The sequence below is a fragment of the Toxorhynchites rutilus genome, chromosome 1 (genome assembly GCF_029784135.1).
Source record: "Toxorhynchites rutilus septentrionalis strain SRP chromosome 1, ASM2978413v1, whole genome shotgun sequence".
NCBI lineage: Eukaryota > Metazoa > Arthropoda > Insecta > Diptera > Culicidae > Toxorhynchites > Toxorhynchites rutilus.
In genome coordinates, this window is record NC_073744.1 from 91,105,622 (window position 1) to 91,127,318 (window position 21,697).

At 40.9% G+C, this 21,697-nt stretch overlaps 1 protein-coding gene across 1 annotated transcript; it reads right to left on the minus strand.

Annotated features, from left to right (window-relative positions):
* Positions 1–3,407: 3,407 nt before the first annotated feature.
* LOC129761469 (coatomer subunit beta) lies at positions 3,408–19,325 on the minus strand. Its single transcript, XM_055759192.1, has 7 exons — positions 19,200–19,325; positions 18,939–19,067; positions 17,368–18,883; positions 16,484–17,301; positions 3,925–4,198; positions 3,755–3,860; positions 3,408–3,695 (listed from the first exon to the last, which is right to left on the minus strand). Exons 2-7 carry the CDS (start codon positions 19,024–19,026, stop codon positions 3,621–3,623), a joined length of 2,877 nt encoding a protein of 958 aa, XP_055615167.1. The 5' UTR covers positions 19,027–19,067; positions 19,200–19,325; the 3' UTR covers positions 3,408–3,620.
* Between the last annotated feature and the right edge of the window lie 2,372 nt (positions 19,326–21,697).

Below are 21,697 nucleotides of genomic sequence, written 5' to 3' on the forward strand. Positions count from 1 at the left end.
GGTGGTGGTAAGCTTCGGACAGTGCGCATCGGCTTTGAGCAGGTTTGAATGCTTGTGAAGGCGACAGATTTCGTGGCGGCGCAATGAGGTACATATAGAGGTGGAGCAGTAGGCGAAGTGTATCTGTATTGACAAACGAAAAATCGTGTCGTAATTATTTGCATTCAATATGGAATGTATATGGGAGAAACAAAACAATGTTAAAAGTACTTACGGTATGTTAATTTGAGCCAAAATTCTCATGAAATCATTCAACTGGTTGTTTTTTTAACAGATGACAATGTATTCATGTGGTAAAAAGGTCCAGAGAGCAGTAGTATGCTCAGTACTCGAAAGCAGTAACATTTTCGGTGAAATTTTGGTTGATTGGCGATTATTATCTCACAACATACACACCGACACTGAGAGCCTAAGAAACATCAACTTCATAACGGTAAAATAATGATACTTCGTTTGTTTCTATGAACGTGGGGGAGTAAAAATGGCACATCGACTTTTGTCCGTCTTTTTCGACGTGATTTCACAAATATTCACTCCACGCTATCACATTAGCCTCATATTCAGCGGGAGCTCTACAAAAATGTACGTTTTGACGTAGGACTACGTCTTTCATTTCTATACTGGGGTGTAAAATCAAAGTTTCGAAAACGAAAGCGTTACGCCGAAGACCGAGATTTTGAGTGTTAATAGCTCCTAAACAACTGAACGAAATGGTATGATAAACACTTCATTCGAAAGATAAAATGTCTACGCGTTCTATACTTGTTACTTTCTGATCCAAAAACTTGTTTCAATAGTCTTAAATTTGCTTTCAAAATAGGCTATTGAGATCACCAATCGGTATATAAGCGAGCGCCGCTCGGAAATCCACTCAGTTCTAATTGAACAGCGATTGGAGCATGTTGTCGCTGTTGTGGTGAAGCTCTTCATTTATCATGAAAGCGCGGATGAACGGTGTCACCAAGAGCCTGTTTGTGCACCTTAGGCCAGAAGGGAATCCATCAGGAGGAGAGTGATGCTACAAACGGTTCCCCGGGAAGATCTCGAAGCAGCCGCTACACACACACATACACGCACGGAATTCTTTCCGTTTGGATCGAGAAAGATCCGGAAAATAATCTGCCAGTTCCTCTAGGAATTTAGAAATACATTCATGTGAAAGAGTTTATTTGAATGTTTTCTATCCATGTAACACTGTGACCAAATACATTAGGTTTTGTGATTTTTCAATCAATCGCAATCAACAGGATAGCTTCTGAAGATTATTCTTCCCCATCAGTAGGATATTTCCGTATCCATTATTGGATGCATAAAACCTTGTGCCTCCAACGTAACGCTCTCGTTTTCGAAGTTCTCCAAATATTCATTCATTCAGAATGAATTCAGATTCAACTTCATACAAATGATCTCTAAATCAACGATAGTCCTACGTCACCCTTGCAGTTATACCATAGATATAACCCACTTCCTGTTTTTAATTGATAAATTACTTCCTGAAAATAGCATTTTTACATGGATGCGATGGGCAATCAAAGATAAACACAACGACTGACGTCACTATTTGCGAAATAGTTATGGCAGCGCAAGCTATGTCGCTCGAAACTCGACCATCTTCATTACCCTTTTTCCAGGACATTGGTGGCGGCGATAGCGTTGACTGTGGTGGAGTGATGTGTATAAATTACAGGGCTTGCGATGGCTGTGCTTGCTTTGGTAACAGTGCAGAATTGATCGAAGACTGGTCGAAGTCAAACGGCGAGTTCCGACAAGCAGGGCAGAACCACTCAGCACCGGGAATGTCACTAAGAGCTTTGTACTGCACTGCTGCCAATCCGACGCACTTCAGATGCAACGGTTTCCTACATCTGGCACACGTAATTTTGCTGCTCCGGACCGATGTAGTGAAGCAGTGCGAAGCAGAACATTTTTTCGTCATCCTTTTTCACTCGCTTGTTACTCGAACGCAGTGTGTTCGCCCGTTGTTTATAGACACAAAATGGGATACAATGGCAGCTACGATGAGTAATGCGGCAGAAACAATAGTAATGTATTAACTGCCGAGTATGTATGCACGATAAAACCGAAATAACACCGGTAATCAACGCGTAGAGTACTGTGGGGAATATAATCGATAAATTTGAGCGCGTATTTCAACCGTAAAAGAATATTTTTCGGAGCACAATTCGAAAGCTGTTTGTTGTTGCTTTGAAGGAGATAACAGAGGGTTCAGATCAGAATCGTTCAGAATCGACATCATACGCCAAATACTACTCTAACGTGTCCTTCGTGTAGTGGCATGCTGCCAAATCCGGCCAGAAGATCGTCGGACCATCGTGAGTCTTCAGTAGAGGGAGAAACCGTTTTTGGAGACACTCTTCCAAATACACCTGTCCACTCATGGTGCTTACGATAACGAAAAGGTACTCCGCTTTCCGCAAGTACAAATCGCTTGCCAAATTAAGAACTTCTTGGCGAACTTCGACAAAGATGTCGAAGACAGAAAAGACTGTGTCCGGAGGTTCTCGGGAACATCCAACTTATCCTCGGCAGTCACATACAAGTTTCCTGGAATCTGATTGAAATCCGCCTTCACATATGTCTCGTCATCAATTACGTGGCAGTGTGGTTTCATTAGGTTCTGGTCGTACAATTTCTGGGCATGGCATTTTGCGACCGTATTCTGTTTCTTGTCACGGTTTGGGGTCTTCTAAAGCTTAAACATACGTAGTCAAGCTCGATTTTTTATATACTGCGCTAAATTCTTGCTCACATGCTTATATAGACACAACCAAGCAAACCATTTGTCATGACAATTGTCATGCGAAAATGCGAAAACAGAATAGAAACTGAGAGAGGTGGCGTCGACATCATGCCTCATACCGTATGTTTCTATTCTGTTTTCGCATTTACGCATGACAATTGTCATGACAAATGGTTTGCTTGGACACAACTCAATAAGGCGCTCGGTTTCCGTTGAAATGCCCCATTCACGCGTTTGTGATCGACCTGACGGCTTTTTTCTGGATCTTCGCTTTCGATCATCAGTCAGACGTTCTTCGAACCGTGTATGATACCATACACCGTGGAATTCGCGATTCCCAACCTTTTTACTATGGCATGATGCGACAAATCCTTATTTTCGAAGTACTCGTGTAAAATTTTTTCACGCAAGCACTATTCTTTTGTCGCCATTTCAAAACTTTTGCTTTAAGTACCCCAAGAAGCAACGACAATTGCCTCGTAGTGGTTACCTCGATGGAATTGCAGCTTAAGAAATGGTTCACTTTTTCGTGGCACGCCAAAGTAATAACATAAAAACCATTGTGACTAGAGATTTGACCTGAAATTGGAATTTGAATTTGAGTTGAGTTGAAAATGGATTTCTTTCAATCAATGAAACTAATAGCTAAATAATATTCACTTGATTATAAATCAATATTTTCACGTTAAAGAATAAGGTCATTCGCGGATATTAGTTTTCTCGGAATATCTATTTTGCATACCGTCAGATAGTTGTTAGATCACAAGAATTGTAGATTTCACCACATATTGCATACAATAGTACATAGTGAGAATAAAACTATTATTAGATGCGAACAATTAGTGGGAATGTGCCCTTCTCAGGCCGTAACTAACTTCTCCTGTAGACATTTTTGTGTATGGTTGATTTTATCGCCAAGGCTAAGAGCCATTCCCTGTAAGATAACATTTGTTACTTTTATGTGCAAAACCTACAATAATCATTAGAAACTACCTGACTTTTAGCGCGTATCCTGATATGGCCGGTAACTGGAGCATCCGACCGATCAAACGGCTTTTCAATGCTCAAGTTAGCCAATGCATCCTCGCCAAAAATTGATCTGAAACAATCCAGTGTGAAGTTACCGACAAGTGTCAGAATCGTTCGATCTATTCATCAAATACCTTGCATACATATTGGCCGCCATAAAGCCACACTGACCGGAAAGTGCCTTCTCGGGTGTCAGACATTTCATGTTGGTTGATTTCAGCAACATCTTCAAGTATTCGTGTAAATCAGTAAGAGTTGTGTTCACCGATACCTTGTTCTCCCATTCGAATTCGACCCACATAGTGCGGAACTCAGTATCGGTGCAGCTTGCCGGCAAAATGTAATCCATAATGTCAATATGGATTGTGTTCAATACGATTACGTTCGATGATCCAGTGGTATCGTATACTGAAAAACGGAATATACAATGAGCCCATTACGTAATACTTGAATATTTGAATGATCCCATAAACCTCATTAGTGGCCGTTTCGAGTGGCTCTACTCTGACATGAAAGCGTCCAAAATAGTATTCTTGATGTTATTGTTTCATACATTAATTCCTAGTATGTAGTGTCCATTGTGTGTGTAAGACTACTCCCCCACATCTCACGTGTACCAGAACCATGTTTTTCCAAATGTAATTCCTTCAATTTAGTGTTTCTTAAGTCAGTTGTAGATAGTTCGAGAAGCATTTTTCGAAACATCCAGTGTGAATTCCTATTTTTTTTTAAATCGAAATCATCTGTCATACCCTGTATATACTGCAAACAGATTTCAATTTAGTGATTTAGTGATTTTTTAAGATAACTTTGGAAAAATCGTTTCAACTTGCCCCGGTGTACTTTACATGATACATCTATAGGTTTAATGTTAAGCCCCCTTCTGTACAACTTCTACGATAGCGATATTGACAATTGCCTTACGCAAAATTGCAGCCTAAGACAACTTGCAGATGATGGAGTGGTGGACCCTTACAAGATACTTTGAACAATATCTACCTGGGCCATTGTTTTAGGGATTGAGTTCTCCACGGAGAAAACAGAGATGGTCTTCTTTTCTAGAAAGCATAGTCAAGCAAAACCAAAGCTCCAACTTTTGGGTAAACCGATCACTCATGCCATATCATTCAAATATCTTGGAATTGGTTCGAAAATGCCAACAAAGAGTAAACTTTCTCCGTACAATTGCCGGTATCTGGTGGGGAGCCCATCCCGAAGATCTTATAATATTGTATCGAACAACTATGCTCTCAGTGATGAAGTATAGCAGTTTATGTTTTAAATCAGCTGTCAAAACACACCTCTTTAAACCCGAGCGAATTCAGAATCTTTGTCTCCGTATGCATTGGGATGTATGCCAACACACCCCAAGAGTCTCGAGGTTTTGGCATGCGTACTCCCACTTAAAAATCGTTTCAATTTATTATCTCTTCGATTCCTCATTCGGTGTAAGGTTATGAACCCATTGGTGATACGAAATTTTGAGCAGATAATCGAGCTAAATTTTCGCTCCGGATTCATGAGTTCATATCGTTAATTGTCTCTCATGCAGGTTGTTCCTTCTTCGCATATTCTCAACCGTGTTTGTTTTCCTAACTATATCAATTTCTCTGTGCATTTTGATTTGTCCATGAAGCAGGATATCCATGGAATTTCAGAATATCAGATCGTTCTGAAAGAAGGCATCTGTATCGAACCAACCAGCAAGAAAGCGGGACACCGCTTCGCCGCCAGCGATAAACGTGCAGAACTATCTCGTATTGCACGCCAACAGCACTGCACCAGCTGATTCTACACCGACCAACCAAAGCTGGGTCGGAAACCATCGTTGCTGCTCATTCAAGTGCCTTTCCATCAGCTGGTTCAAGGCAATTGGATCCAAGGACCAGAATCTCCCAGCCATATGTTGCGCATCCTAAACAACAGCAGGAAGATATGAACAACGAACTTATTTCGAATGACAAATTCACCATGGAGCAGCTGCTCAAAATCATCGGCAAGATGCCTACCAAAATCGCCAAATGTCACAAGAGCAGCTCCGTGCTCTATTCATCCGGTATGGCTACTAACGCGATCATCATCCAACTCTGGAACACCTGCTATGTAGCAGGCAAATGCGAGGAATTGATTGATTTTATTCGAGCCAAAAACATCGATGTGGTTGCGCTGGTCGAAACACATCCAAAGCCGGAAAACAATTTCAGTCTTCCAGATCACGCCGTGTTCCGTGCAATCGGAGCCGAGATCAGCACTACGCGTGGACCAGTCATCGTCATTGCGGCCTACTGTCCCAAACAAGCCCGCGTACGTGATGGCAGAGCCGCTCTTTTGTCGGAAAGAATTAGCCAAGCTGACGAAGCGGCGAGCTAAATTCATAATCGCAGGTGATCTGTTCATAATGGCTGTGCTCCCATGGCTGAGTGGTTAGCATCACACCTAACATGCCGGGGGTTCGGGCTCGATTCCCATTCTGGTCGGGGGAGTTTTTCATCAAAGATTTTTTTCCTCCGACTTGCACTGTGGTTACGCGTATTCTAGAGCTTGCCTCTCAGAATTCATCCAAGGCCTTATTTGGCATAGAAATCACAACTAAGTACTATGAAAAATGACGCAGGTAATACTACGTTGATACGGCGAAGTCCCTCTATGAACGTTAGTGCCATTTAAGAAGAAGAAGGTGATCCGAATGCTCGGCATCAAGTGTGAGGCAATCAACGGCGGAACCATCTTGGCGGAAGATTTCGAGATCAGGCACTACAGCATTTTGGCGCCGGACAGCCCAACGAGGGTCTCCAAATCGGGGGTTCATTCGATAATTGATTTCTTCGTAATAAACGTGGCCGTACCAGAGGATCCAGTTGTCAGATGAGCTGCCATCGGACCACTACCCAGTGCACTATGGTCCAGTAAATACATTTAAGTGGAAATTAGCATGTGGAGCTCAACAGTTATTCTCTATACAAAAACTGTCTTCGACAAAGTTGTTACATATGATAGAGCGCTCATTTTCATGTTGTCAAAAATAGGGTGACCAAAATTTTCGATGAAATAAAAAATCTAACTTTCTTATCTTTATAGATGGAGGTAACCATAGTTCGGCAATGTTTAGCCATATTTATTTTATGCTACATTGTAGAACAAAGTTTTTTTCTAACTCTCGAAATAACCGATATAGCGCTTTATTTATAAGTTGCATTAGGGTCACCATGAAAAAACGGGTTTTTACGGGTTATCTTTCATATTTTCAATTTAGGAAGACTTTTAGAACTTACTAAGACAAACATTTTACGACATAGAACTTGTCAATATCTCAACTCAGGGTGTCGGCTCAAAATCCGAACAAAAATCCCTGATTTTCCAGTAATTTATCAGAAGAATTCCAGATGTAGACTAGTAATGAAATTCTCTAATAGTACTTTACCTGTAGTACCCAAAACATTTAGTTAGCCTAGACAATGAATTTGATTAAGTTAAACGACGACTGAGAAGTCTCATAAAAGAACAAAATGGATTTACATAAACAGTTCAAAGTTATCTTGACGGAGTCTTAAATACTAGTACAGAATGAGATATTTTCATTTTGATTCGGATCAATATAATAAAACTGTTAAGATTTTAACGAAATGTTTTATCTTGCAATCTCTCGGCTCCCTTCTTTGTGTTTTCCCACATTTTCTTCGTTTTACCTCCAGAGATTTCGCTTCTTCTCCCCGTAGCCGTCTCATTAATGATAAAGAGAATGAGAATTTCGAACTGGTTGAATCAACTAGCTCAACATTTTTATTGATGTTATCCTTCTACAGTGAACTACAGCATCATAAACTTGTCGCGCAGCACTACCGTTTACTTCTGCCTGTTTTCATATAAACATTCGCTGTTAAGCACTCTCAACGTTGGGCTTTTTTCACGAGAGACAGAAGACCATTTTTAGTAAAAAGAGCTATGTTAACCTGTCCTTTCCAAAAATGCACCAGTTCTTCATTTTTCGGATCATTGGACGCAAACTTGTTTATGTTGCTTGTTGCTTAATTAACGAGTGGACTGTAATTTTTCACGACTTAACATTTTTCCTTAATTTATACCACGGAACTTAATACGGAATCACGGAATCGCACATCATGATGGAAAATAACTTTCTTTTCTAGTTTCTAAACTATATTTCTCTAAAATTACATTTGAATATTTGATTGTTTAAAATTCACGTCTATACGCATCGAAAGCACAGTGAAGAATTCCAAATATGGCCACTTTTTTTCTTCGCCTCGTGCGGCTGCAGTTTCTCGCTGTCATGATGGTACTGCGTGCAGCGATGTGTTGATAAATTCATCGGGGTGCATTTGCTGATGCACTGAGATAAATTATTCGCGGCGAACGGCTCGAACATCCTCCCCCGCGGGAATCTAGACCTTTCTGATCTCAAGGTTGTTCAGGATAGGTAAAGGCGTCAGTTTATGAATTGGCCGTCTCAGCAAACCCGCCTTAGTTCGAACATCCACCACACGGATCAATCCATCTGCTCCCACACAGGTTGATTCGACCTTCCCCAACCTCCATTTCTGAGGAGGTAAGTTATCATCCTTGATAATCACCACTGTTCCAGGTAGAATGTTTTCCTTCCTTTTATTCCACCTTTGTCGGACCTGTAACTCCAAGAGGTATTCTTCAGACCAGCGCTTCCAGAATTCTCGACGCAGATGCTGGACATACTGCCATCTGGAAAGTCTATTCACCGGGATTCCATCATAACTAGGCTCTGGAATGGCAGTCACAGGACGATCGATCATAAAATGGTCTGGGGTTAACGGCTCGAATTCCGACGGATCATCAGAAGGACCGTATAAAGGCCGAGAATTGAGTTGAGCTTCGATTTGACAGAGCAAGGTCGAAAACTCGGACATCGTCAGGAGGCTTGATTGGCACTTCTTCTTAAAAATGGTCTTGAAGCTCTTCACGCCTGCCTCCCAGATCCCGCCCATGTGCGGTGCATTTGGGGGAATCATTTTCCATTCAATCTGCCAGGGTTGACAGAACTCGAATATCTTGAAGTCAGTATCTTGCTGCTTGAAAAGACGATACAGTTCGTTTAGTTCATTCCGCGCACCTACGAAATTTGTCCCATTATCCGAATATATCTGCTCGGGGACACCACGACGAGAAACAAATAGATGTAGGGCAGCTATAAACGCATCGGCTGACAGATCTTCTACTACCTCCAAATGAATGCCTTTAGTGACCATGCAAACGAAGACGCACACGTATCCCTTGACAGGTGCTAGCCTTCTTCCAGTCTGCTTGATTAGTATAGGACCCGCGAAATCCACGCCAACCCTTATGAAAGCCGGAGCCTTATCGCACCTTGCCATGGGAAGATCTCCCATGAACTGACCAGCATACGGAGGGTTGAGTCTAAAACACTGCACGCAATTCTTTGTTACCTTGCGAACAGCTGAACGGGCTCCTAAAATCCAGAATTGACGACGAATCTGGGCCAGCAAAGCAGATGGGCCAATGTGAAGGTTCTCACGATGTGCTGTCTCAATCTCAATCGTTGAACGATTTCATCCTTATTTGGTAAGATCCACGGATGCTTAACTCCATAAGGAAGACTTGAATGTCGCAGTCGTCCGCCGACGCGAATCATACCAACGTCCAAAAAAGGATTCAATTTAGAAAACCTTTCACTGTATTCACCGGACATCATCATGACTATCTCTTTACCAAAGTGCCGCAGCTGAATTACCTTGATTATGACTTTTAAAGACTCTCGCATTTCAAACACACTGGGAAATCGGCCAGTGATTCTCCTCTTGACCACCTTCTCCATTGCATTCCGGCAGAAACGCAAGACGTATGCCAGAACTCGTTGCAGCTTTCGAAAAGACTCGAACTTATGGAACACCGGCAAATACTCCAATGACACAATCGTTGAAGCTACAGTGGCTCGCCGCATCTCAGGAACATCTTCATCAGGTAGAAGCTCTGGAACCACCATCTGATATTCCTCGCTGCGCAGGAACAATGGGCCACTCCACCAAAGATCGTTACTCTTAAGAACGTCAGCAGATTGGCCACGCGACACTACATCGGCTGGATTTTCCAGCGTATCCACATACTTCCACTTAAATTGTGAACCGGTAGAGTTTATCTCACTAACCCGATTTCGTACAAACACTTCTAAACGTTCCGGGTTTTACTTCAGCCAAGCTAACACCACTTGATTGTCCGACCACAAACAAATGTCTCGAAAGGGCAGCGTTAATACAGCTAACATTTTCTTCACCAATCTGTGTAACAAAAGCGCTGCTAAAAGCTCCTTTCTTGGAATGGTCAACACTGTTTTAGGAACGATTTTCGATTTGGCACACAATAACTTCACCACTGCTGCTTCCTCAGGTACAATTGACCTGACGTATATACAGGCACCGTAGGCCTCCAAAGTTGCATCAGCAAATCCATGCAGCTCAAATGCAACGGCTCCATTGACCACAACACGACGAGGAATTTGGAGATTGCTAACTCCACTTAAAGCACTTAATAATTTATTACACTTTCCCTTCAAATCACCCGTGAGCTCATCGTCCCATCCCAATTCTTCCTTCCATATGGCTTTCATCAGAAGTTTGCCGATAAGAATCACCGGCGCCACAAGACCCAACGGGTCGAACATTCTCGACACGAGCGACAGCACTTGTCGCTTTGTTACACTGTTTTCACACACGGTTGAGACGGAAACGAACTGCATAACATCCAGAGCGGGGTTCCACATTAATTTCAACGTTTTAATCACCTCATTTGAACCATTTTCGTCAATGCTGACAAGTTCATCCTGATCGCCTTCCGGAATCCGTTTCAGCAACTCAGGATGATTAGAAGCCCATTTATGCAGATGAAATCCACCTGCCTTGAGTAAATCTATTAACTGCACTTGAGCTTCACTTGCTTCATTTAAGTCGTCAAACCCGAACAAAGCATTGTCCACGTAGAAATTGTTCTTAACGATGTTTGTAGCCACCGGATACTTAGAGCCTTCGTCGATAGCCAGTTGCAAAAGTGCTCGCGTTGCCAAAAACGGGGCGGAAGCTGTGCCATAGGTTACTGTCGTAAGTTCTAGGACACGCAGCGGATCGGAAGGACTCTTCCTCCATAATACTCGAGATAGCGGCGTATGTCGTTGATCGACGAGGATTTGTCTGTACATCTTTGCCACGTCGGTAGCTAAAACATTTAGTGGAAAACGAAACCGAAGACATATAGACTGCAAATCACTTTGGTTGTTAGCACCAATCTTCATAACATCGTTTAGCGACCGACCAGATACCTTTGCAGACGCATCGAACACAACGCGGCACTTAGTAGTTGTATTCGAAGGTCGCAGAACCGCATGATGAGGCAAATACCATTTTCTGATATCTGTAGGATCCTTGCTTACATCCACTTCATTGCAGTGACCAAGACTCTCGTACTCATCCATAAAGTCTTGGTATTGCTTCCATACATCTGGATGCTGCGAAAGTTTTCGTTCTAGCGCATAGAATCTTCTTAATGCAAGTGGTCTGGAATCTCCCAACTCGCTTACGGACTCTTTTAAAGGCAGTTGGACGATGTATCGTCCGGAAGCGTCTCTACGATAGGTTGCCTTGAAGTGCTCTTCACATTCCTCTTCTTCGCTACCACCTTCATCAGTTCCAACGACATCCTCTATTTCCCAGAATCGTTGTATGGTATGACTTAATTCATCCATCGTGACGGTGTGCGAGTAGACTATTCCATCAAATGCCAAACTTTCATCATACACTCCACCGACAACCCAGCCAAATTGCGTCTCACAAAGTATGGGAAGATTATGAGCCAACGAAAACTCTCCGGGTAGTAACAACTTAAGAAACCATTCGTTACCCAGGAGCATATCCACTTTACTTGGATGGAAAAAGTTCGGATCTGCTAGCTGAAATTCAGCAGGAATTTCCAATGCACTGATGTTGATGATCGATGATGGGAGATCTGATGTCACCTTGGCAGTCACAAGACATTTTACCTTCGCTTGAAAATCCTTGTACCTCGATGAAAGATGTACAACCCCACAATTGGATGATTGAGTCTTCATACTGTTCACCCCGATTACTGTGAAGTTCGATGAATCCAGCTTCAAGCCCAACTTATTCGCTAGAGAACGTGTAATTAAATTCACTTGAGAACCACTGTCTAACAATAATCTACACGAATGCGGCTGGTAGTTTTTATCCAATACATCAACCACCGCTGTAAGCAACAGCACTTGCTGCATGCGGCTAGCCAGGCTTGAACATGTGGCAGTCGCCAGAGTCGATGTGGATGAATCTTCCCTTTCCGCTACTGGCTTCGGGGGTGACTTAATTGGTGGATTCTGGACTTGATTAGGTTTCTCCTCGGCATGAAGAAGACTATGGTGGCGACGTTTACATTTTTGACAAGATTTCTCCGACGAACAATTGATACTACGATGACCCCTCCTGAGACAATTAAAGCAAACATTTCTCTCTCTTACCTTAACCAATCTCTGAGACACAGAAAGAGCCTTAAATTCTGAACACTGGTAATTGGCATGAACCTTTCCACAAAAATCGCAACTAATTTCCGATTCGCTTAATGAGACGGCAGTATGGGCTTTCTGCACTACAGGCTTGTTGACTGCAAACACGGACTTCGAGGTCCTTTGGTTACTAGCCTCGACTCTCTCCAGGATGAAAACTTGCTCCTTCAGGAACTTAAGCATCTCGTTGTAGTCAGGTAGTTCACCGTGCTTAATTGTGGTCTCCCACGTGTGACGCACATCGTTGTGTAACGCAGCTGCCAGTAGATGTATCACGAAATCCTCTCCTACTCTATTAAAGTCTCGCTCCAGGAACTTAAGACCTTCCACATGCTTACTGCCTTCATCAACCAGACTCCGCAGCTCTACATGGCTCTTCTTTGTCATGCGCTTAAGATTCAGCAGACCGTGAATGTGAGAATCGATAGCGTGACGCTTATTCTCAAACCTCTCTTCCAAGACCTTCCACGCGTGGGCATAATTGCCTTCGTTGATTGTCTTGGCATCGATTAGACCCGCTGCATTACCTACCAGAGACTTGTCCAAATGGTATAACTTAACTGCTGGCGGATCTGGACCCTTATCCACAAGATCCTTGAACATGGCCTTGAACTTTGGCCAGCTCTCATAACGGCCGTCGAATGTGGGAATTGGTATGCGAAGCGGTTGATGGATTACAACCGGCGCCTGCTGGGTTTGATGATCTTTTCTCGCGTTCATGGCCGCAGCGGCTGCCGCTACAGCTGCATTGTTCCTGGTGAGCTGATCCTCCAATAAAATAGCAACGGAATCGTGAAGGATATCGAACTCCTCGTATTGCTGTTCGTGTTGTTCGTAGTCATCAACCGAAACCACATTCATAATTTCGTCGTGGGCATCGTTAAAATCTTTATGCGCTGCCTCCAACTTCTTCAGGTATACCTTAATCTCAGCTTCCGTCAGCTGGACTACTTCCTTTTCATTTGGGCGAATTATATTTAAAATACGAGTCACCTTACCTTTAGCTGCGCCACGACGGCGAACAACTCTTTGTATGTTCTCCATTGAGGCCAACTTTTCCATTAACTTAAGCTTCTTCTTTTCCTTCTTGCTTAAGGGAGTAGAGGAACTCTGATTAGACTGCCCAAGTGCAGAACTAGTTACAGATTTTCCGGTTTGCTGCTGCTTCGAAACACTATTTTCCGACATGCTACACTATGCTCTGTGGTGGCTGGGAGCACAGCCAAGTCTATGCTCGCACAACTGTACACTACTGGATTACCTGTGAATTACAGAAACACTGGCTTCTCAACAACGTACTTCACTCAGAGTTTTTCCAAAATCCCACTGTGGAACTATAAGTCTATGCTCACGCAACTGTACACTACTGGACACAGCGGAATAATCGGAACACCAGCTTTGTGATGATCAACTTCACTTAATAGAGGGTCTTAAACCAACTTCACTTCGTTGAGCACTTAATTGCTCGAAGAGTCAATTTTCTTCAATTTATAATTCACTTCTCAAAATGGCGACCGCACACCATAATTTCAACTTCACAGAAAAATGGCTACGTCGCTTTTCTTAACTTCAATGGCGGCTATGAATGCACACACCATTACCGCATTTATTTTTTCTTAACAAATTTCCGACTATTTCGGAATTCGAAACCACTTCTTCACTTCCGATTCTTTATCCGGAACAGTCAGAGTCATTTCACTGCACTCAATCCAGTTCGATTGGACCAAAATATGTTGCTTAATTAACGAGTGGACTGTAATTTTTCACGACTTAACATTTTTCCTTAATTTATACCACGGAACTTAATACGGAATCACGGAATCGCACATCATGATGGAAAATAACTTTCTTTTCTAGTTTCTAAACTATATTTCTCTAAAATTACATTTGAATATTTGATTGTTTAAAATTCACGTCTATACGCATCGAAAGCACAGTGAAGAATTCCAAATATAGCCACTTTTTTTCTTCGCCTCGTGCGGCTGCAGTTTCTCGCTGTCATGATGGTACTGCGTGCAGCGATGTGTTGATAAATTCATCGGGGTGAATTTGCTGATGCACTGAGATAAATTATTCGCGGCGAACGGCTCGAACATTGCTAGAAACATTGTTTCAGTGATAAGTCTGCTGGAGCTCAACTAATAGTTCCAAAATCTGTCCAATATCAAAATAGCCAATAGTCCAAAGGCTTCTCGAATTATTTTCCCTCTATTTTTTCGGAGTCAATGATACATTTCCAGGATACATCAACGCTCCATAAGCTTTAAACCCTGTTTTTTTCTCCATTTTGAAAGACCAGTTGCAGCTCGCGTAATATGGCCAATTCACGTTCGTACCGTCCATCGAACAAGAAGAAGATTGTTCAAATGTATAATTCCCAGGCCTCTTTAAAAGCTGCAGGTTGATCTCTGATGCTTGAGAACGTCCCAAGAACATTGACGTCATGTAACGATTTGCCAAATCTTTCTCTTCTTCATCCCAAAATCTAACACTCAGATGCATCTGTAGCCTCTCTGTAGTCTTGTTCAAAGATTCTCCAAAACCAACGACAATGTATAGCTTACAAAGTTTCATCGAGCCAAACATCATCATAAAGCTCATTTTATCACGCCCTAGGCAGACCTTCTCAGCTCTCTGGTTGTAATGAAACATTCTTTTCAATACAACCATGTATATTTCAGCAGTGCGGAGTGATTTATGACACATAACTGATTCTAGGCACCACAGAATCTCAGCTTTGATAGCATGGTTTTTGAGAATGAATTTATCAATAGTTTTCGAAGAAAAAAAGGAATTGGTTGAAGTTGAACTGCAGATACTGATGCTAAATGCAAGTAAAAAATTCGTCTACTTTAGCGCTGCTTACCCTTCGAAAGGTCTAAATTCACCTACAGGCAAAAGCAAACAACATACTGAAAAACCTACAGAGAGTAAAACTAGTCAAATAAAACTTTTTTTTTGTACCAATTTTCCCTAACATTGTTCGAATTCCCTGATATTCCCTGATTTTCAAGAATTTTCAAAGTAGTCGACACCCTGCAACTCTACTCAAGGTTATTGATATTTGTTCCCCAAAAATACGCTCTCTTCATTTGTTTGTCGTTCTGTCTGGGGCAAACATAAAAAATGTTTATTAGCGGCATTTGAAAGGGCATATTTGACTTTGCACAACGAGACATTTTCAACTCCATGTTATTTTTTGTATTTGAGTAAACTAAATTTGAATTCATGTCTCCGATAGTCCTATTTCGGGTGTCCCTGAATAATGTGTGCTCAGAGCATTTCAAAATATATGCAGGTGTGCCCCAAGGAAGTATCATTGGCCCCATTCTATACAACATTTATACTGCGGACATCCCATCGCTTCCCGGTGATGGGATATTTTCCCAATTTGCCGATGACACTGCGATGTTATTTTGAGGTCACGTCATCTCGCAAATTGCAGGATGAAAATTGTTATCAATGTTATCAATGGTTTAAAAATTGTTATCAATGCAGAGAAGACTTAGGCAATTCTATTCCCGCATTCGCGATCTCCTAGATTTGTTTCGACTGCAAACGTTAGAATTCGGATCGATGACTCATTTAACGATTGATCCAACGAAGTGGTCTACTTAGGACTCACTCTGGACAGTCATCTGATTTTCAGGTTTCACGTTAAAAAAATCGTCACGAAATGCAATATTCTGCTCTGGTCGTTGTATTCGTTGGTTGGCAGAAACTATGAACTTTGTCTGAAGAATCAGATGGCTGTTAACAAACAGATCATTAACCCTGCAACTGAGTATGCGGTTCCTATCCGGAACACACAGGTTGAAACTCCATTCAAAATAAATCTGTGAAGATAATTCTGATGTTTACTGAAGGGTTGTTTCTGTTTCAATTGTTTTCTGATGCAATTTATTTCGAGAACCTATCAAAACATATCAGTTATACACCGAGATTCGCATGCACGACATGAAAATAACACCGTATACTATGATGCTGTATGAATCATCTATAAGCGGACCTAGTATACAGAAAATTGCCACGAGCGCTGGATGAATATTATATCGCAAGAGTGATTTCATGATACAAATAATAGCTAATGATGATGTTAACGATAAAGTGTGAAAGTTTCTTACCGATATTGCCAAAAATAATTCCATTCTCCGTCGATGATACTTTAACATTCGCTTTTATGTTACAAAAATCATGTGGGGCAAGCACGACAGGATGGGGACGTTCCACTAGTTTCAGATCACCAACAGTGGCCAGTTCAAGGGTACAATTCTGCAATGTGTCATTGGTTTGATTGACGATCAGTACATCCAATACGATATCGTACTGATTGACGTGGACATATGCTTCCGCGTAAACCGGATCAGAAAAACCGGTTAACTGTGTGACCTTATTGAGCTTATTGTTTGGAGAAGCCACATCAGAAAATGCGGTACTTTTTGTTCCAGCTAAAGCCTGGTTCAAACTCGATTCGAATACGTTTTCACCAAGCTGGTCGTTTTTTCCGCTTGATAGCTGTGTAAATGTAATTGGGTCATCTGGCTGAATTTTGGCGGTGTTCTTTTGTTTATCTTTAAGTGCCAATTGTTCCTCTTCATTTTGCGCGTTCAGCATGCTTGCAAGAGCCTCACGACATGACTGCTTAAAAATTTGCACTATTTCCGGTGTTCGCTGACTCAATGTTTTGAGGCAAAGGAAAATCCTGTCAGTATCATCATTGGTTATGGCCTTTGCCGGTAATCCAGACTTGCCCAGATGAAGGATCGAGCTCATAATAAGCATAATACTGGTGCAAAGACGGTTTTGCTTCTTCTCATTTGGTTCCAAATCAATGTATTTAAGTACAAGCTTGGTCAGCGTAGAAGCTAAAGTTGCACCGATGAAGAAATCGCCATCCATTAAATACTGTCGTAGAGGTGGTCGTTCTACTTTTTTTGTAACTCTGAAATATACGGCACAATTTATAGACTCAATATGAAATCAGAAAAAAAACGTAATCAATACTTACGGTGCTACAATAAAAGCACTCTGTGTAGCATATGTTCCATCAGATGTAACCTTATTATTTGGTACACCAGAAAGTATGTTGTTCGAATCTTTATTCTCGTCGTTTACTTTGTCTTCACCAGCGAGACGACGCTGTTCTGCTTCCACGATCGGAACTTCACCCAGAGTTCGATTAATTATTGCGACTACGTCAAGAATGTCTTGAACAGAAGTAGCATATTCTCCCAGAATCCAAAGAGTGGCCCTTTGAATTTTCGATGATTTGATAGCTGGAAAAGCTTCCATCAATTTTTCAATAACAAGCGGTTGCAAATGAGGAAATTTTTGAATGGCTTCTCTCACAAAGATAAGAACATCTGCTGCGGCCAACTCGTTGGAATCGGAAAGAAATTCAACCAACACAGGAATGACTGTAGCAGCAACATCAGGGAACTTTATGCAACAGTTGTGTAAAGTACGCACCAACAGTTGGCGATATTTGCCGGTGTCTTCGTGTTCTATATTGTGAGTTTTAGAAACCTCTTTTTTCAGCACCAAAACCATTTCTTCAATATTTCTCGAGGAAACTAATTGCATTGCAATATTCAACGTTTTCCGACGAACTTCTATATCGGTGGCAGCCAAAACTCGCAGGATATCCATAACCAAATCCTGCATGACGCGCTCCATGTTTTCGTTTTCTTTGAGTGCAATTAGACGATCCAACACTATCAACTTCACATTATTGTCACATTCCTCGATAATAAGTTCAATATAACAGCTCACAGCAGCTTTGATCGCTGTTGGAGCAGTCGAAAGTGTTACCAATGTTCCAGCAGCTTCATACCGAACAGCATTAGAACTAGAATTCAGCAGGTTGTAAATGCAACGAATGAAGCGTGAACGTTCCGCAGGATTTGCGTGGCATACTTTGTAAATCAGTTCCACAATGACTAGCTGCAAAATATCTCCGAAGCTATTCACTTGGTCAAGACAGGAAGCCAAATAGTTTAGCGCTCTTTCCTGATCAGCATGGAGTAGCATAAGGAATGCATTACGCTTACATGACATGTCCTGTTGTGAATCCAAGAAGTTTGCTATCAATTCCGGACCATCAGGAACCAACCATTCAAAGTTCTTGTAGATAGTGAATATAGCCAATACCGCGTTTCGTCTAACGTAAGAGTGACGATGTTCGAGACAAGCTCGGATAGCGGGCATTAGAGGCTCCAACAATTCAGGCTCCTTCAGTTTACACAGAAAACGTAGCGTAGATCCTCTCAGAAATTCATTCGGGTGTTGCAAATCTTTACGATATGCATCGCATACCAGAATCATTTCCTGGAGCAGCTTTCCGTCCGGAGATGTTTTCGGAACTATTTCCCAGTAAATCAACAGAAGCTTCTTGATGGAATGATTTTGCAAAGGTAACACAAAACGAATAATAGTCATCAACAAACTTGGTAGTCTTTCGCCATTCAAAAGAAGTTGAATAACTCTCTTTAATGTATAAATTTTCACATTCAGCTCGCCTTTTTCTGAAACGAGAAAAACCGCTACTTGCCTGTAATTAAGACATATAATTTAACTAACCTAAATCAATCTTCAACTGCATCTCATTGAACGGCTCCGTCTCCTGAGAGTTGATTATAGTATAACATGAAGCTTCCGAAAGAGACATCGTGGAAAAGTTGCAAGATGATAATCGATTGAATCTGTAGACTAAAATATTATTTTTTGTAATACTAGTTCGCGATCCATTTTTCAATTGCTCAATTGTTCCCCATATTTTGAACTATTAACCAATTATTGATTGATCAATAGGATAAGTGAAACGAGTTTGGACACACTTACTCTAGGTAGATCAGAATTTATCTATAAAATTAACGATTTATCTGCATAAAACCTATCACACTTCATAACAAGCAGATACGTGTACAGACTTTGTGTTAGAACAATTTTAGTACATCTTTGACATTCGTTGCATTGACGTTGCACAAGTGGCGTAGAGCCAGGGATGCCAGATGTGAAGACATTTGACCAACTATTTTGTTTTTCCGTAAATTCGGTAAATTTGTTTGATTTTACAGACTGTTAAGGCGGAATTCTATCTATTCTATTTGCTACATGCTACAAGTCAATGGTTCTTGCTTATTCAAGTGTCTCTTTTTGCGACATAATTGGTCTTGTCGAGCAATGTTGGCCTCAACTAATGGCCTGCGCATCGGTGCGGCGTGTGTAGCACGACAATATTGGAGCAACTACTTCATTTATTGACGATTATCACAACTCAAAAACAAAAGAATATATCTCGCGTAACTTTTGAAAAGGTTCTATGTAACATTCATATCAACTCGAGAAAAACGAGGTTAAAGACCGGAACATTGTTCCGCGAATTGTTTCAAAAGTAATCGATCTTTATTACTACTTTTACCACTAGCTGCCAATAATAACTTTGAAAAAACCAATCGTAACTGTTGTTCCGTGATTTTTGTTTGAATTTGAAGCCTCCGAGTGAAAAATGTTACATTGGACGTTTTGACTGATGGCTTTGTACATTGGACGAATTACGTTGCACAACGAAAATTTGAAAATAACTACTGTACAACGATTCAAACACTTGCACTTCGTGCTGAAAGCAGATCTTTATTGTTATCACTCGTAGAATTGCACTAAAACGGTATCTACTCCCGAAAATAACAAAAACTCAAAATGTCCAAAGTGCGACTTCGTGTTGTTTTGATTGCTTTGTTACTTCGGACGTATCGAGCGTCAGAGTAAAGTGGCGTCCGAAGTAACAGTTGAGTGCTTAAAATTAGAATCTGTACATTGGACATATTTTGTTACTTAGGACCTTTTCAAAAGTACGCGCGATTTGTATATATACTTGTGGATTTCCTGCTTGAAAAAGTTTGAAAAAAGCAAGTTAAGAACCCCGAGATAATAGTCTCCGTTGATTTCTAAGAACAAAAGTGAACAAGTGACACAGAAGTGAGGCAGAAGCGGTACATCTTTTGGCGATATTTTCGGCCAATAGTTAGAATATCATGGATAAAATATCTCTCAAAAAAACACGTACGCTATCATACTGAAATGTTCACATATTTCATAATGTCTTCACAAAATCGAATGTATTCACAGTAAGTCAAATGTCTTTAAATTGAAGACATGTCTTCATACCTGGCATTTCTGATTCACATACACCGGCAACGAAACGACCCGTCAGCATACGTTCAACGAAAACGACCGGCAGGATTCGTGAAAAAGAATAAAGTGCGCTACACATACAGCGTCACCGTGACTGTCCCGTCAACTATTCTCTTGGACTTATTTTGCCGACATCAAAGTTGCCGGTGATTGTGTATGTGAATGCTACCATACGATTCCCATGGGAGAATATTTGACGTTTCATTCCTTCACGTTGACTTCACGGTGACGGGACGGTGTATGTGTAGCGCACTCAATTAACGGAGACGGACGGTTCGTTGGGTTTTTGTCTGGGCTTTGTGTCTCGGCTTTTGTTTTGATTTTGGTTACATTTTTTATGCCAACATATCTCTTAGTTTCAAATTTCTCAGTCAAGATCCTGCGCCACTAGCTGAGAAAAATATATATATAAACTATTATTGTTCAATAATGGTCAGGACAACAGGTTTTAAACATTTCAGCATTTTCATTGATTTTTTTTTCCAAAATTTAGAACTAAATCTAAGCATGCTGATTCGGAAGACGGCCTTGCAATTTTAAACTGGTTGTTGGTTTCGCCAATACGAGTTCAATTTCCAAAAAATAAATCACCACTGTTTTTGCTTAGGTAGATTAAAATTTCCTCTAATGGAAATTTTATTGTTATTTACAAAGAAATATTTTTGATATAATTGCCTTACGTTTTAGTGACTCATATGTGACTAAACTAGACCTATGCTACTAGAATCCAATCTTCCCGCAAGTGTGAATTTTGCTTATTGGCTTCAATTTAATATATCGATCATCTAAATCGGTTCATATCGATATATGTTGTGTAAAAAATCCTCAGCTTTCCTCTAGTCCAAAGTCATAAAAAAATAAAAAACGACTACAATCAATAATTACTAAAATATAATTATTTTTTTCGCAAGTTAAATATTTTTTAATAAAAGGCTAGGTCAATTTTATATGTCGATCATCTAAATCGATTCAGTGATTCAAAAGTTATTAATTTTCATTTGTAATTTTTGGGAAAAAGTGGAAAAAATGATTTTTCGGACCACTTAATAACTTATGTGCTGTAAGTGTGTTTGAATGTTTCAACGATCTACACATACATACATACACATACATACGCGTTGTTAATTTTTATAAAAAACAGTATT

Coding starts and splice junctions, on each gene's coding strand:
- LOC129761469 (XM_055759192.1), bottom strand. CDS start 19,026: ATGTCTCTTTCGGAAGCTTCATGTTATACTATAATCAACTCTCAGGAG. Junction 18,884..18,938: donor GCAGTTGAAGATTGATTTAG/GTTAGTTAAATT, acceptor TTCTCGTTTCAG/AAAAAGGCGAGCTGAATGTG. Junction 3,861..3,924: donor GCGGCCAATATGTATGCAAG/GTATTTGATGAA, acceptor GGATTGTTTCAG/ATCAATTTTTGGCGAGGATG.